The sequence below is a fragment of the Notothenia coriiceps genome, unplaced genomic scaffold, assembly GCF_000735185.1.
Source record: "Notothenia coriiceps isolate Sejong01 unplaced genomic scaffold, NC01 NC01_scaffold00022153, whole genome shotgun sequence".
In the NCBI taxonomy this organism is placed as follows: Eukaryota; Metazoa; Chordata; class Actinopteri; order Perciformes; family Nototheniidae; genus Notothenia; species Notothenia coriiceps.
In genome coordinates, this window is record NW_011354854.1 from 37,882 (window position 1) to 56,502 (window position 18,621).

Genomic DNA, 18,621 nt, shown 5'->3' on the forward strand with positions numbered 1-18,621 from the left:
ATTGAATCCATTTAATAACTTGAATGGGACCTGTTGACTTTTGATCTTGTATCAAATCTCTTTCAAATGTGTTTGTGTTTTGTTCTCCTTCCTGATACACGGTTGCCAGCTTTGGGTGACAACAGGCTCTCATTAACAGAGATCTAAGAGGACAGGGATTTGAAACATTAGTTCATATTAAACACAATGAATCACTGCCTCATTAAAACCACAATTAAACCCTGCAGAGGCAGAATTGCATTGAGTGGGAAGCAGTGTTCAATCTTATTTTAATGATATTAACGTATTGATGTTAAGTGTGATTATGTAATCATTTGTGATCCAGAAAAATATTTATTTTATCATTATTTTTTCCCTTAAGATGTATCTGTTTTCTAAGTCTTAAAGGTTTGTGCCACTGGATTATGTCAGAAACTGTTTAAAGATGGAGGTAGGGAGATAATTGTGTGGGCTTTAAAGCTTTGATTAAAATACTCCAGATATTGCTGTGCCGTCCTCAGTCTATTCTCTTTTCTCTTTCCCCACCTTACATTACATCTGGTGCTTATAATGATTTTTATTAAACATTTCTATCCAACAATTGTTTTCTTGATAAAGGCCTAAAGTTATCCGTCAAAAAATTGTGAAATATTTAACAGAGCCAAAATCATCCTTTTTTTAGACGTTTTTTAAAATTAAGACCAACTTTTACACCTGTAGCTTGTTGTATTTGAGCATTTATCCAAAATCCAGAGATATTAAGTGTACTTTAAAGTATGACAGAGAAATGCAGCATATCCTTAAGAAGCTTAAATCAGAAAATACCTAAGACAAATAATCAATTAACATAATAAACTGGCTGATGTAGCAGAAAACAATAACAGTCACGCTGAACTATTGTCTGATCACTTAATGGGTAAAACAGCGCAATGAAGCTCCATCTCTCCATTTATTTTAAAGGTCTCGCATCCAGTTTATTTCAACCTCTTTCACTCACTCTGTCTCCATAACCCTCCATTATCTCCTTACACTTCTTCTCATATGTCTCACAATCATCTCTGTGTTCAGTGCTATTCAGCTGTAAAGGAGACCTTTCAGTCTGAAGGTCAGATATTTGATGGTTTCACAGAGAACAGTTTATGAAGGATGTGTGTGACCGCAACCTAACAACACATACAGCCACATATTTACATTTCATTTGAAGCAGTTTGACTGAATGCTCGAGCTTGGTCTCTTCACTGAGCACAATGAGGTGATCTTAGACACTCAACATGGTTTGTGTCACTTCAAATGCCTTACATTCTTTTGAGAAAATGTAACAATCTTCTCAAATTTTAATCTTTGTTGTTAATATTAGTTTTAATGCCTAGCTGATATACAGATAAATCATTGTGGTGTTTAGCTTGCAGTCCTTCCATTTTTGCATAATTATGTATACACAAAAAAAGGGAACATCTATTTTATTCTCAATCTGGGGGATTCTTGGTAAATGTAGCCAACAAATCAATCCCGTTGCAAAAACTAAAGCAACATTGAGGCAGTGTTTGGCACCCTGAGTTTGAGAAGTCACAAATGACCTTTACTTTTTGCTGTTCACATACTGTTTGATAGGGTATTCTTTACTATTTGATAAATACTGCTTTTTTTTTCTTGAAACCTAATATTTCCCTTAATTAACCCTTCACTTTTATGGATCCTCGTTTGGATCCTTGTGTATGTGATGTGCCGCTAAAAGTTGTTGATGATGATGAGTTTTGAAGAGGCAGGACTGCACCTATCAAGGTTTGCATCATCATAATAACACAGCCGGCTGCTGAGAACCAAAGCCGCGCTTTAATCTTAACTCAGCTGTTGATCCCCAGCTGTCGGTCTGCTGTGTGTTATCTCTGCTCTCAGAAACTTTTGATAGAGACTTAGACGTGTGCCTCGCTGTTAGGGAATCCCTCTTGCATATACCCACCCCCCACCTAATCTGTTTGATTGCAGGTTTCTTGAACTCTACTTCAAAAGCTGTAATGTTCTCTCACTTCTTTAGCATAATAGCTAAATCCTTTAACAAACATGCCTAGCCGGATCTTCTGAAATAGTGCTTCCTTTCAGCACAAGATTCTGGTAGCAGCAACCAATGGGTGACTAACTGAGGACATTCACATGATATATTCATTTAATGAACCTCCCTGTGGGGCCTCTTGTCCGTCAGATATATCCCTACACTTAGCCTTGCATATCTCATGGATAGCCCCTTGGTTGGAATGGCTATTTTTGTAAAAGTAGGTCTTTCAAATTATGTTCATTTTTTTTGTACATTTATCACAGCAGAGAAGTCAGATATATAGGTCGCTGGATGTCCTGTCTTTTAGTTTCCTTCAAGTCAACACAACTGGTTTCTTTGTGTGCCACACCAACTGAAAAATAAGGCCCTTCAATTACAACCCTCAAGGTAGAAATTAGTGGTTATTACACTCGCTGCGCAACTCCTTTTCTACGCCTTCATGCTGATGTATACAGGCTATAATTCAAGCATAATGTGGTAATTTCTCGTCTTGTGTTTTATCGTTGAGTTTCATCATATTAGCGGGCTGCTGATGACACACTTGTCCCTGTGGTGTGATGCGCTCCAGTCTGTGAGGGAGAGATGACGAGGACGTGTATCTCATCTCCGACTCATTGCCCGTGGTGATCGGCTCCTGTGAAAGGGGGGACTTTAATCACAGAGGGGCCCTTTGTGTGTGACGGTCAGGCAGGCAATGACATTTAACAGAGGCAGTTAGAACTGATGGCGTGCTCACATACCGGCTGAAGCTTGATGCTTTCCATCAGAGACAGAGACGATTCAGTGTTTTTACACGTGTTGCCCACGGGAGCGAATTATACAATGGACACATTAAAATAGCCGCCTTTTGTGCATTATAAAAACATCGCACAAATTAATGTTTTCCTTTAGTTTAAAAATAAATCCAGGGGACAAAATATAGAGATCCTGCCATCTGGAGTTTGTTGACTTTGGTAGCATTCACAGGAATAGTTCCCATGTTTAGTCTGTGTTTAAATATTTTTGGGAGCAGAATTTACAAGCAGTATCTGTGTTTATCAGGAGTCCACATCATTCAAGATTAACCCTCCTCCCAACCCACTCCCCTCAAGCTTACACTTGTTCTTTTAGTCTTTACAAGTGCACCATCCTTTTTCTCCTCCCTTCCTCCCCTCCATCCTTTGGCCTACTCGGCTATTAACTCAGAGCAGAGGGAGCAGTAGGACTGGGTTCCTCTGGTTATATTTAGCAATGAACAGATGCAGCGCACTGGAGCGGAATTTACCGCCTCTGCTCTCCTCAGTGTGTGTGTGTGTGTGTGTGTGTGTGTGTGTGTGTGTGTGTGTGTGTGTGTGTGTGTGTGTGTGTGTGTGTGTGTGTGTGTGTGTGTGTGTGTGTGTGTGTGTGTGTGTGTTTGTGGTGTGTGTGTGTGTGTGTGTGTGTGTGTGTGTGTGTGTGTGTGTGTGTGTGTGTGTGTGTGTGTGTTTTTTCTTTCTCTATGACTCTTCCTTCATACCAGTTCTCCCATCATGCACTGCTGACTCTGACTCAGCAGCACAGCAGTGTAGAACTAGGTCAGAACTGGCCCGGCTGTCTCCTCAAAAACCATCCATACGTTTCTATATGTCCAACAGTAAAAACCAGAAGGGCTTTTTTACTTTGAAGCAATTATTTGTTTTTGTTAAAATACCTGTATAATATTTTTGTCTTGGGCAGCAACTAATATTATTTGCTGTTATTGATTCATGTGTTCATGATTTGACCAGTTAATTGATACTTTTTGAGAACATTAGAACATATTAATATATATATATAATAAGTTGAATTCTTTAGCTTTGCCCAACTCACGATTCAAAACCCAAATGTATTCAGTTTATTTTTGGGGGACTATAGGCACTTGAATGCATACTGGCCTATATAACTTTTCAATGCAGTCTGTCTTTTCAGATATATCACCAGGAAACTATAATCTCACTTAAAAGATAGAATAGGTGAACCAAAATCCCCAAAAAATAAATAAATAGAGTAACCGGATAAAGGCATTAACCAACCTAAAAAGCTGTGTTACACTTTGGAGTTAAAGTCAGGAATTCAAACAAAAAAAACTTTTGCTGAAAATGATGGTCTGCACACAGCTTTAGGCTGGGAATAACATGAGAGCAGCTCTGGGTGTGGCTGCTTATGGAGGTAATTATAGAAGGAGAAGTCAAAGGACCGGTCCAGAGCTTTACGGCGGACCTCTCTGTGATTGTTGTTTTTTCCTCTCCACCCCTGCTTTTCTGATTGCAGGGTTCATGGAAGGCCGAAATAAGACAGTGGCAGCTTCAAGTGTTAAAAAGTAGCTCAACATACTGCTTCCTTATCTGTGTGGGAGAGGGGAAGAGAGAGTGTGTGAATGTGTTTTAATTGACATGAGAACAAAACAAGTGTGTCCCATGTTTAATATCATTATCATCACGTCTGCTGTATCAGCTGTCATGACCTCTCAGCCTGGATAATGGCTGTGTAATAGCTTGAGATTGCAGCTTCTCTATCACACCAAGAGAGAGCCGAGTGAAAGCCATCACTGAGAGCAGGAGTATTGGATTAGTTCTGTCTGTTGCATCCCTCCAGATTTCCACCTCTCTCAGTCGGCCCTCCTTATATTGCTGGATAATGTAGAGTTAAATGCTCTCAAGTGTAACTGGAGAGTCAAGTGTTGACTGACGGGATGTCCTGAGACCCACAGGAAGCCGCTGAAACAATGGAATTTACTGTTTAAGAACCAGCATTTCCAGTTCCTACTCTGTGGCCATTATTTGGAATCAGCAAGAGGAAATACAATATTATTTGTCCTCTGGAGGAAATGCCTTCTCTTTGTGCTCTTCAAGCTCTGGGTTATCGGACTTAGATGGCATGAGATGATGACAAAGGGGGCAATTTAAAGATTTAGAAAATGGCTTCTTAGAAATAAAACAGTAATGGACAGTTAGTGGGTGATTTTGTGTCTATAATTGAGTTTAAGTTTCTGGATTCTCTTGTGCCACAGCACTAAACCAGATAGAAGCACGCAGACAGAGTGGAGCCGCAATAATCAAAATGTGATAACAGACAGGCTTGTGAAATCACCAGCTGACCACTGCTCCTCTAGTTCTGTACAGCAATGCTTTCTGTAATATGGAGCAAATCTCCAAGATCTGTATGCAAAGTTAGAAAAGAAGATTGATACCACTCTCATGTCTACACATTAAATATGAAGCTTAGCTCAGCATAATGGCTGGAAACGGCTAACCTGGCTCAGTCTGAAGGTTACAAAATCTGCCAAACATAATCTCTAAAACTCACTGAATAATATATAATGCATTTGTTCTATCTGTGTCAAAACTGTAACCACAACCACAAATTGATGTTTTCACAGCTCCAGTTTGTATTTGTATCCGTAGGACTAAATACATTAGCTAAAAATAGACAAGAAAAACGAGGAACGAACTTTGTGTTTGTCGAAAGCACAGCCTTTGTATTGGACTAATACGTGTTAGTCCCACCCAAGACATTGACCAACACATATTGCTCCAATAAATGAATCTGGAACAATGTATTGATCCGTGAGCTTCATAGGGTCTGGTACCTATATTTGTTTAACCTTCATGCAAAGATAAGCTAGTTTCCTCTGTTTTCAGCTTTCTTGCTAAACTAAGGCTGCTGGCTTCATATTGATCAGACAGGGATGGGATTGGTATTCCTCTCCCCATCTGAATCTCGCTAGAAAGCAAACTAGCATTTCTGAAAATGTTGAGCTTTACATTTAAAGCATGTCCTACAAGTAGCATGTAGACCTTGAAATGCAGAGCACTGCACCTGGCTGTTTGAGGGCCGAACACCCAGACAGTATCACCTTACTCCCTTTGGTGGGGATCAAGCCTGTGAAGGCATCTTGTCTTGCACCATAATCTTCTCTGTCATCACTACAGGTAGTGTTTCATTAGGTAGGACTCTGTGTGTGTGTGTGTGTGTGTGTGTGTGTGTGTGTGTGTGTGTGTGTGTGTGTGTGTGTGTGTGTGTGTGTGTGTGTGTGTGTGTGTGTGTGTGTGTTACTGCAGGATTGTCTGCTCTCCTGCCTTTCATTTAACACATAATCTGTGCCAGCGATGACAGTGTTGACCGCACACATGCATGCAGACTCTTGGCATCTTTGTGGTTTTCTCTCCTGTGTTACACCAGATAACACCAGATAAGTCCAGAAGCTGTGTGGAGTTACAAAGTTGATTCATCTTTCGTAAGGTTTGTTCAATTGTATTTGAGCAGTAAAACTAAAGCCTGAGAGTGTTTAAATTCACAACCTGTTATCATCTTCTCTTGTAATATGTATTTTGCTTGCAGAAATCACTCACATTGGAAGGTATTAACTATACAGCATTTTCCCAGAGAACATTTAGGGGCTTTCTACATTGGCAAGTATAAACAGATACATCTATGCGTGGTCTGTTTCCTAAAAGTAAACAATTGATTGGGTTATGCTTGTTTGAGTCTTCTCTTAGTCGTAGTTGTTTGTGTCTGCTTTCCATCCCATGTTGACTGTAACTAAGATTGTTGAGTACTTTTAGGTGCAATGTAAACACCTGGGTGGCAGTGGTGTTAGAAGCTGTCATATATTTGATTTATTACTGTAAATAGAAGTTGAAATAGCAATCAGAATAGTAGATGTATAAGATTCAAGATTTAACTGCAGTTATGTAAAGCCCAGTACTTATCTTCACTGTTCTTAAGGACAGTCACTTTTCATTTAGTAGCTTTAATGAACTACAGCAGGCATAAAAAAAGCTTTGTATTTTACAACCTCATAGACTTGAGAGCCACCACTGGGGGGCAGCATCCCATAATGACCACACATGGCTCACCTCATTCGCTGGTTGGCTCTGGGTTGCTATGGTGACGGTGTATGTGTAAAGCACACTTTCAGTGGTGAGGCTCAGAGACACAGAGGGCAGTGTTGAGCTGGAGGACGAGAGATGAATCCCAATCAGCAGCTGAACAGAGCGCCACACACACACACACACACACACACACACACACACACACACACACACACACACACACACACACATACATAATTGTGAAAAGTCCTTCCTCAGCAAATTTATCATGCATTCAACACATCATCTAATCAGCATTTTAACCTCAAGCCTATTAATATTACACTGCTTCTGCGTGTAATCAAAAGAGCTGTTTGTGAATATTTTAGATCATCTCAAGAAGCACAAAAGCAAGGACCAACGGTCATAATTCAAAAGTATATATTTTAAACCATCGCCTTGTAAACACAACTGAATCTGAGAACTAAAAGCATTTATAAAGATAGAGTAAAAGCTCTTATAGGTCAATAAATCATGAATATATGATCTATTAGTCTGGGAATAAAGGAAGTGATGTATGAATAATACATCTGTTTACTCTGCTCTCGTGCTTGTGTATTTTTCCATTCTGTTTATGTGCAGTTGATGCCCGAAGACTATAGTCTCCATAGGAGTCTTCTGAGTGTGTGTGTGTGCGTGCGTGCGTGCGTGCGTGCGTGTGTGTGTGTGTGTGATGCACCCTGAGCAGACCAAATATGTAAAGTGAGTTTTAATATCAGGAAGATCTATGTAGATGTTGTCTTGTGTCAAATGTAACAATGAGGAGACGAGCATTCAAATGTCTTCCTCTCATGTAAGAATGGGTTTATTTCATCATCAGTCCTCAATATTCTATGTAAAGAATCCATCCTGATTGATGAGTTTGGAGCCTAGACGCCACACTCAAACTGAATCTGCTTGTTTGATTGAATAACATTCTGATGTAGATCTTTGAGGTGTATTCATTTGGACAAATAAGTATCTAGAAGTGGGAAGTAGTGAAGTATAAATACTTCGTTACTGTACTCAAGTAGATTTTTCTGGTATCAGTGCTTTACTCCACTATTTATTTTTCTGACAACTTATTACTTTTACTCCTACACACAAATAGCTGTACTTTCTTTATAAACACGAGTATCGGTACTGTTACTTTAGTGAAGGGTATGTGTACTTTTGCTATCTCTGTATCTCAAATTTCCAATTTTCAAAACCAAAAACAGAAATACTTTTGAAACCTGTGTTTGACATGATCCTATTGTGTTTGTTATTTTACACCTATTGCAGGCAGTAGTTGTGTATAGGAAAACATTATGCATGTTTGTTGCCTATGGGTTCCATGCATGCCTCTCTGCGCTGACCAGAGCTGAGCCTGATCCTGGGCTCAAACAACAAATGGTAAATAATGTATGATTACTAGCTGGACTGGAACAGGCTTCTACTTGATAAAAGGCCATTTAAACTCAAACATGATTACATTTACCCTGGGCATGATATTGAAATGTATCTGACTTTCTGCTGAGGTAATTGAATTGTATTGACAGAATCTTAATCAGTTGATTGCTAATGAGAACCTCCAATATGGCCGCCAGAGGCTGAGTAATACCCTTTTATGAATCATTGCCAAAATAAAATCTGTTCTAAATGCAACTCCTGCGCTGCTAGTTTAAGGCGAGCTGAGTCAGTTAACTGTCAGAGCTGAACACACACTCACACACTGCTGCAACCTGATGGCACCAGGCTGCGCTGCAGCTGTTCTATTCTAACTCTGTAATTGGTGTGAAGGCAGCAGCCTTCTCAGCCCGAGTGGCATTAAAGACACACGTCTGCAAATTGCCACAGCAACAGCACTGGGGAGGAAGTGGCATGATGCAACACGTGTTATCCAAAGTTAGATCCAGTCAGTGATGCAAGAGGAAGGTGCTGCTGGCTGGAAGCTGTGAGGAGAGACAGTGATTCATGTTGTTTTCTCAGGAACAGGGACCTGCTGATCGGGAGCACTGACTGCCTGTTATAGAGAGTAACTAAGTACTTAGCATTTTAGAAGACTTAAACTTAAAAATAATATTTCAATGTTTTGCTACTTTGTGCTTTTACTCCACTGCAATTATTTAATAACTTTAGTTACTTTACAGATGTGGATGAATGATGTGAAATATAATCAAGTATTAAATCAGACTTTAGTTCCACCTTGAGTAAATTCACAAGCTACCCTGGCAGTGGCGGCCGGCCCATAGGTGCGCTAGGGGCGCCGCCCCACCTTTTTGAGAGAGAGAGGGTGTGTGTGTGTGTGTGTGTGTGTGTGTGTGTGTGTGTGTGTGTGTGTGTGTTTGAGAGTGTGTGTGTCTGTGTNGGGTTGCTATGGTGACGGTGTATGTGTAAAGCACACTTTCAGTGGTGAGGCTCAGAGACACAGAGGGCAGTGTTGAGCTGGAGGACGAGAGATGAATCCCAATCAGCAGCTGAACAGAGCGCACACACACACACACACACACACACACACACACACACACACGTAAATGTTTTCTTATATTCTTCCACTCTCTAAAAGCTTTTCATTTAATATGTGATAACAAAAAAACTCCCATAACCACAACTGCTATTTAGATCTGTCATTCTGTTTGAAATGGTAACCACCTGGCATGTTTACGTCCACAGGCGTGATTGACAGGTATTAGCAGTGACTTGTGGTGATGGCAGCTGTTATGTGGTACTATCGGCTGCAGCTGCTTGAAAGTCTTTTGCTGATGTTTGAAGCAGCCACCAACCATATGTTGTGTTCATTTGTGTTCACCATTATGAAAATGCAAACATTTTATATTTAATCCTCTCCAAATTCACTTCCATTTTGTGTTGCATCGCGTAAAAAAAAACATCCAAACCTTTTAAATAGAGGTTTCAAAAAAAATTCCAAGATAATGTCTTGTTAGTCCAGTTTTATATGTGAAAACAGAGAAGATTTAGATATCTATACATATTTTGAGAGGGCTGAAAACGCCTTTTTCTGAACATTTTGCATTAAAGAATTATGTTAATTGATAATCAAATCGATAATCTTTCTGTGAATTTAATAAATTATTCGGCTTATGTTTGCATCTTGAAGCTTAGACAACCATAAAGATTGCATCTTTAAAACAGATATTAATTTGTTTGTGTGTATATCTGTGTTTTCATTTTCATAGAAATGTGCATGAGAGAATGTGTGAATCATGATCTCCTTAGATGTCTGAGAACACACACATCCCCCCTCCCCCCCTATATTCCCCAAAATGAGACAGGAATGCATAACTAGATTTAAGGTTATGTAATGCTGACTGGAGGCATGGAGGATGTGTATAATCCGCTCTTATTTGGGTTAAACCCATCTCTCTGTCTCACTCTCTTTCTATCTGTAAAACGACAGGGCCCTCACATCCTCACTCATCTCTTCGCGGTTAAAAAGCTCCGATCTCTACCCCCAACAGTCTTTTACCAGCCGGCTCCACAAACATCTCAGCTCCCAGGAAACATCTCTCGATGCGCTAATGTCTCTGGTGTCTCAGATTTCCCCTGATGGAGTGATTTCATTGTTATGGAGAATCAAGAATATCCTTCTCAAGCTCTCGTATGGTCCATCTTATCATCAAGAGACTGATTTTTAGTTGTTTGTAGTATTTTCACTGACAGTCAGAAAAGCAGTCTCATTTTTCTGGCTGCAACTAACATTTATCTTCTCATCTTTTGCTTTATAAAATAGCAGATAATCATTCAAATTGCCCAGTTACCCAAAGCCCAAGATAACACATTTAATTAGTGTGTCTGACTTATTGTCCAAAACTAAAATATAATCCAATAACTATCATATAATACTATGAATAGCAGCTAATATTCACATAATAGTTGCTAGAAATTGTTCATTTATTGCTTTTTTGGCAAACACAAATGTTTCAACTTAAATGATGCTCTGTGGAGCCACAACTTTACTAAGCTGGAGTAGTAATTGTTTCATTATAAATGTCCTGAGACTATTTTCTACATTGCAAATAAGCGTGAATACACTGACGTCGATTATATTGATGTGTGCTATAAAAGCTCACTGAGCAGTTATTGTAATACAGGATCTACATTTTTTTTTTAAAATCTGCACCTGTAATAAAAGATGTAATCCCTTAATATAAGATCATTTTATAAAAATATCAGCACAATTCAGACTATATTTAGGAGAAACGGACAGCTATTCACAGACAATACCCTGTATCTTATTGTATACAAGACAAGGATCTCCATTCAATACAAACGGTGAACAATTCACTGTGTATTGTTTAAATTGTGTAGAAGGCTGCAGCGAGTAGTGGTGGAGCTGCGATTATAGCTCCTATTTTCTCACCACATCTGGTTGTTTTTGTTGGCTTCTTAAGCTTTGTTTTCTTTTTTTTCTTTTGTTACATGCTGCTGGGAAACCACTTTAAATGGGTCAAGAAAATAAAATCTATTGCTTTTTCCAATCACTTAAATACCATGAAATTATTTTTGCAAATATGAACATAATATGGCAAGAAAATAAAGATGTGTAGCACTTTCTGAGGATATCTCTCTGAGCTGAAAATGTATCAAAATCTGACACCACTGAAATGTTACAAATCAAACAATGATTTAGCCAAAACCAGTTGGTTTTTATTTTATGATTTCCTTTTGACATCTACAGCACCGTAACATCTGGTTATATGATAAGTGAAACAGCATTTTTGAATACAAATCCAGGGAGAAACTAAGTAAACAGTGAATGAGCTGCGCACACACAGTGTTGTGATTGTAATCTCTGATCCGCACGGCTTTAGTCCTCATAAATATTGAATATTTGATGACTTTGTCTTTGATGGAGCACGACACCTGGGCAGCCCGCCCTCTGCTCGCGGTGCGTACCCACAGGAGGGGGGGTTGTTCCTGACAGCGGTCCTTATCTCAGGGAAAGCATCTGAGCCAGCAAAACTGACTCGACGCTGAATGCACAACACTAATGTATGTGTAACATATTGTATCTCCGAGGAGCTGTTTATATAAATCAGATCACCATAGACATGGAAGTGGAGCAGCAGAGGATGAATTGAAGGAATACTTGTATATGTGGTGTGTGAGTGCAAATGTGCTGTTGTGTCTGTTTTTCCTTTCACAATCTGACTGCTGCTTGCCTAGCAGGGACCGTAATGATGGTCGTCAGCACTGGCTGGTTGCTAGGTAACAATTACCTGACTGTGCTTTGCTTGCACTGAATTACACAGTCGGTGTGTGTGTGTGTGTGTGTGTGTGTGTGTGTGTGTGTGTGTGTGTGTGTGTGTGTGTGTGTGTGTGTGTGTGTGTGTGTGTGTGTGTGTGTGTGTGTGTGAGAGAGAGAGAGAGAGAGAGTGTGGGTTCAAAGGGTTCCATGGTGTCTTTTCTGATTGGATGATGACTCACGTGTGTGTGTGTGTGTGTGTGTGTGTGTGTGTGTGTGTGTGTGTGTGTGTGTGTGTGAGAGAGAGAGAGAGAGGAACGGAAAAATACAGCAAGGTACACTACCAACCAGTGTTTCCATTTCTGGGTAGAAAACCATACCAGTGACAGAATTATGGCTATGCTAATATTAGCTTGGCTATGTTTATTTATGAATGGGATTTACATTTTGAATATTATTTGTATTATAACCTTAACCACAACCTCACCAAATGTATCAGGGGCGCTGATTCTAATTGCAGTCACTCAGGCGTCAGATTTTTCCATCCTCATTGTAGAATAACATGTGTTGTTGTTTCTTTTGGGACTTCACATGATTAGTGTTACATGCTTCAGTATTTATAGTAATGTCCATGGGGGGAGGAGGTGCATGTGAAGCTGACAGATGATGTCACCAAAGGGCAGATGACAAATACCCCTCTGCTTTAAGACCATTTTCACTTTCTCACCTGCTGCACTGAGGCTTATGATGCGCCTGCCTTCCCCTCTCCCTCTCTCCAGTCGCTCAGCAGCGGCACTTCCTCTTGAGCTGCAAGCACTTCCTACCTCCTTCCTGCCTCATTTAGTGTGATTTTCACTTCCAAACATCAACCACAGCCATGTGACTAACTCTGGTGGCAGTCAACCCATATTGATCTGACCTACATAGACATTTGGATGAAATACACTTATTTACTTTCCAACTGAGAGATATGAAAAGATGAATATCCCCGTCATATATGTGCAGTTAATATGTCTGTGGGACCAATAAAGTAATTATGATTCTGATGAAGCCAGCAGCCAGTTAGCTTAGCTTAGCTTAAAGACTGGAAACTTGATTATTACTTTGTACTTTCTGGCAGTCGTCCAGCACATAACGACACTTAGATTTTTGTATGAATTTAAACAAAATAATAATTGACCATACATTTGTGGATTAATATTGACCTTCTCCAAAGATGTCTTACTACGACTCAAAATTAACTAAGCCTTATTTTGGTAGTAATTGCAGGGGGAAAAGAGTAATTAAAAATGTAGGGTTTCATACAATACAATTTCCAAATAAAAGTTATTCTGGTCTCTTCCACCTACTGTTGCATGAGTTAGTTGTAGCGGAGCATCATTGCTATCATAGTAGCAGGTTTGTGTTCTGATAGTAAAAAACTTTGTTTGCATTTTCAAAGGATGTGGTTGAGGTCTAATTTATTCATTTGTGCCTTGCCGTTTTTCCCCTGATCTAACAATGTTGTTGTGGGAGGTGTAGGTGGAGGTCAAACTGTTTTTTACAACACCCTATCACTGCGTGTTTACAAAGAGACACCCACTTTTTAGTGATACAATCAAATCTGACAAATGCATCGCCCCCAAGTATTCCTTTTCACACTGAAATATGCCACACTACCTACCCACACTGACCCTGCCATCTGAAAGCACGGGGCCAAGTGAAACTCCTCTGCTGTGATGGTAGGCCGACAGGAGGCCATGGCACCTCCCCCAAGAGAGCGGCTTGCCAGCTCCTCCCAGACATGGAAGATATATTTGGAGATCATTAAATGGTCCTAAATGAGACCCTGGCGTGAGAGCGAGCTCTGACCATCTGGCCCCATTGTGAGCGCCGGTGCTCTAGCCAAACTCAGCTAGCAGCATTTGCACCTCTGATTGGATGGATGCTGAGTAAGCCTGGGAGTTCAAGCCAATCAGAGACTATTTTAATTAATTAACCAAACCCACCTCAATCTCTGTTTCTCTTTAAATTAAACATCCTGTTACATACTGTGAAGTTCTCTGCACTTCACAGACTGTAAATGTTGTTTATTTATTTGCAATTTGCTCCATTGGCAATCTAATTAAATAGATTACATTTTATATATATGAAATCTCGTAGGTCGAAGCTCCATTGATGGCAGTTTCGCTGGGTCAGGCTGTCCGTCTTTAAACCATGTTTGATAGATTGTTAGCATGCTAACATACTAAACGAAAATGGTAAACATTATTCCTGCTCAACAACATTTGTTTGCTTAAGTAAGCCTTGTTCATCACATGGACACAACATAAATATATATATATGAACATTTTAATCCATTCTTAATCACAAATATTTACTGCAGGGCTTCTGTGTTTCCAAATCGGCTAGAGAAAGTAGACAATGTCTGACTTGTGCTCTTTAAGTGTCCAGGAGCATTTCAACAATGGAAATGTCACAGCCTTTCATAACCTTACTTCTGGTCAAATGCCGGCATGTAAACAGCGAAGAGACGATGTTTCTTGACGTGAAGGTTTGTTTACTGGAGCTGATTTTGCCTGTCTGCTGTTTCCAGGTCACAAGCTCAACAAGGACCTGAAGCGCTATCTGAGCCTGAGGTTTCAGAAGTCTTCCCCCGACCACGAGCTGCAGAAGACCATCAGAGCCAATCTCTATCGCCATGCTGTGCCTTGTGAGTATATAAGAACATTCTAATGGTGATAATATGCTTGTTAATGCTTAAACTTGAATTTAACCAGTCTTTGGCATCGTTTCTTCGTCTTTACCCCAATTACCCACTTTCTTTTAGCTTCTTTCTCATTTGTTTTATATCCTCTTAGTCTCATTCTTGCCTTTCACTCACCCATAAATTATTCTGTCCCTATTCATTTCCTTTTTATCATTTAAAATCTTCACCAGCTCTGAAACGAGCATAAACATACAATTTCCAAACACCATCACTGTGGATTTTTATCAAATCACTATCCATCAAAGTCACTGGTGACTTGGCCGCGCCATAGGCACCAGTTTCGCAGCTGTCTCACATAACTGCGAAATATTCAAAAAGTGTGTCTCGAGCCAAACATCCAGCACGGTGCCAGACTCCACAGCTGGGCTGGGTTTCGTCACAAACCCTTGGATCCGACACAGTCCAGCGGTTTGGGTGACACAGTCCAAATCTACTCTGTTCATTCCCCTACTTTACTCATGTCATGTCTTTTCTTGAATTTTCATGACCCCAAAGCTTGAGGCTTAGGCTGGAGTCACACAGAGACCAAACGGAAAACGAACCGAATTCGATATCAAAAAAGTATTCCGTCCACACGAGACCTCTCGACCCGCTGGAGACGCTGTAGTACATATGCCGGGCCTGTAAGTGGCACTGTACTTCCGCCACAAAATATACCAAAAGCAGCGACAACATGTAGTTCTCCATGTCCACTTGTTGCTGATGGTTGTGGTAGAGGAGCTGTAGATTTTACACTAACATCTGTAGCATGGTCAGTAGCTACTGACAGTAGCTACTGACCATGCTACAGCAGTGAGCAGCAGAGGCTGGGAGAGGCGGGGCTATGGCTTCATCGTTATCAGGAAACGATCGTATAGGATGTACACACACGGAGCCGTTAGGCCCCCCAGAGCGTTCCGTCCGCAGATCTACCCACCTTGGGACCCGTTATCGTTATCCGCGTTTCCCTGTCGGCCTCGTGTGGACGAACCGTCTATAAGATAGAGAACTGTAGCGGATACGACCTGTTTCGTCTCCGTGTGGCTCTAGCCTTAAATTGTTTCAATAAATGGCACAGGGGTTCTGGGATGTGATTAGAATGTGTGTTATTGAGTGTTTGTTTGTGTGTGTGCTTGGATCCTCCCTAGTGAATTGTCTTGATTATCACACATATGCACATACCTAATTCAATATAGAAATAGAACATGATTCCACTTCCTTCCTGTTTCTACGGACGAGGCCTTGCTTTGTGGTAATCCCTAAAAAAATGAGGATTTTAGACTAGATTCATATATTTTTTTTCTTTCTCTCTCTCTGTTTCTTTCTCATTGCTTATTCTCTCTCTGCCTCTCTGCTGTCTGTCCTTCCCTTGCGCTCAGCCATGTGACTGGTAAATCCGCCTCTCTGAGCCTCCACTGCATGGGATTATGATGTTCTGATATATTGAAAATAGATGCCTGCCTGATTATGTGATGAACATGTTGGGCTCTCACAGATATCACGATGGAAAGGCCTGTGCACAGAGGACAGACAGCGTTGACATAATAAAATAGAAAAAGTGTTCAGATATTCGTTTTAATCTTGTTATTTGAAGCACTTCGGGCTGCATGTTTGTATAAAAGCAGTTCAGTTGAGCTGTACAGCGAGAAAATAAATATGTATATATATATATATGTTGCATTGTGAATGGAGCATTTGCCCATGATTACTTTGAAATATTAGAAGTATTCAAATGTTTGTGTTGAACCTAAACATTTAAAAGGGTCCAGTGTTTTCAAAGTATCATTGACTAGACAGAATGGATTTGGAAAATGCTGCTGTTTATCGATATTGTTCCTATATAAATAATGTGTTACTGCGTATGTAGCACTGAGTCATATAGTTGATACTGAAGACAAAAGTCTAAACGGGTCACAAAAGCACAGGTAGTCAGAAAATATGACTCAAACAGTTAAAAGGAGTTTGTTGGGGATTTCTTTCAGACGTGAATATGGTGCTTTGTGAGTAGCAGCCTTTACAGCAGCAGGATGCTGTATGTGGGATTGATTTAAAAGCAACAACATTGCCTACGTTTATATTGAAAAAAGAACATGTCCTCACGTTAAACAGAGATGTATTTCAACAATAGTCTTTGGCACAGAGGAATAAAAGGCCTTTATATCAGGCTTTACAAACATCTAAAAATTATGATCTTTGTTGGTCTTTTCATTTAATTTGTTTACATAGAGAAACATTTTGTATATCATGAGACTTATTCTGTCTAGGTAATATGTTTGCCTTGACTGTGTGTGTATTTGTCTCATATCTTTTTCCACTAAAGACTGAAAAAGGCAAAATGGGCTACAACACAATGCTGGTCAGCTCTGGACTGAAATGTTTTTACTGTTTACCACTCCTCTCTCTTTCTTTCTTCCTGTCTCTCCCTTTCTGTTGACCTACTATCGCTGCCACCTCCTGTTTATTGTCTCTCTCTCACACACACACATGCAAATGTTTTCTTGGCATGACAAGGCAGAATGACAAAAGGCAGTCAAATAAAAGCCACACTTCTCAGCCCTCTGTTTCCTTTGTCCCGTGTCTCTCATGTCTCCTCCTCCCCCTCTCCTGGGCACATGTGTTGCTCCCTCTTGCTTGACTCGAACAGGTGCCTTTCCCTCCACCACTGGTCGAGGTGTTTTCTTTTCCCTTTGAGGCATGTGTTTGAATGTGTGTGTTTATATGAACCCCCCCCCCCCCTGTCTCTGTCAACCCATCTTCCTCCTCTCTCTTTCATACCCTCGCTGCTACAGATGGCCATTGTGATCATGTGCAGCAAATGTCAGAATTGATAGAGAAGTCGTTCTCTCGTGGGATTCATTTCCCTCTCACGTCTACAGCTGCTGCTTGGGGATGAGGGTTATCTCGGCGTTATCCCAGTGTTTGAGCCACAGTGCCCAACCAGTGCACCAACATCACCCCCCCCCCCCACACCCACCCGCACCCTGATCTCTCCCTCTCCCTCCCTGCTCTCTTCTCTGTCGTCCTCCTCTCTTCCCTTCAAATCCTCCAGTGAGTGTCAGCGTCCCTGTGGCTCGGCGGTGACTGCTGCCTTCCTCTGTCTCTCTCTGTCACACTCTAGCTGCTCCCACTGTCTCCTTGCCTCTGCTGCTCTCACCCTCCATCTCCTCCTCTCTCTCTCTCTCGCTCTCTCTCTTACTCCCTCTCTCTCTCTCTCAACCTCCCCTACTCGCTGTCCTTCACTCCCTCGCTTCCTTGTTTTCCACTCCACTGCCGATCTCGGGGAAATCATTGTTGGAGACAAATTTCTCTGTTTGCCGCTCACACAATGAAAGGGATTACGGCTTGATTTACTGGCTTCAGGCTCTCTCTGCATCCAGGCAAGTGGCAGCTCCTTATTCTCTCCTCATTCTCGCCGTCTTCTTTTTTTCCACTCTCATCGCCATCCGCCATCCAAAGCCTGTGATGTATGCATGGCAGAGACTGTGTGTATGTGGTTGATGCTGTGTATATAGGCTAAGGGAATCAGGGAAGGTGGGGGTAGGGGTGGGAATTATGTGAGGGAAAGAGGGGGGGCAGGCACACTCGGAGCAGGCACGTCCAACCCAGAGGGACAGATGGCCAGTAGCCCTGGTGCTTTTTTCCTCTTAGGTTTTCTAATTCACCCTGCAGGCTTTGTGTAAGGCCTACTAGTACACAGACCCTCTTTTCAAGAAGCAAGAGATGGCTGCTCTCCTTAGCTAGAAGAGGAAGGGAGGGTGGGGGGTTATCTGTGTGTGAAGAACGTACAGGGTATAGTGAAGGAGAAGAGAGGAGGAGGAGGAGG

At 41.0% G+C, this 18,621-nt stretch overlaps 1 protein-coding gene across 9 annotated transcripts in view; it reads left to right on the forward strand.

Annotated features, from left to right (window-relative positions):
* LOC104953754 (membrane-associated guanylate kinase, WW and PDZ domain-containing protein 1) overlaps window positions 1-18,621 on the forward strand; it is a 100,078-nt gene that overhangs the window by 27,343 nt on the left and 54,114 nt on the right. For all 9 annotated transcript variants that reach the window (XM_010780754.1, XM_010780756.1, XM_010780750.1 and 6 more), the window contains exon 2: window positions 14,646-14,762. In XM_010780754.1, the coding sequence (XP_010779056.1) occupies window positions 14,646-14,762 (117 nt within the window). The remainder of the gene's footprint in view (window positions 1-14,645; window positions 14,763-18,621) is intronic.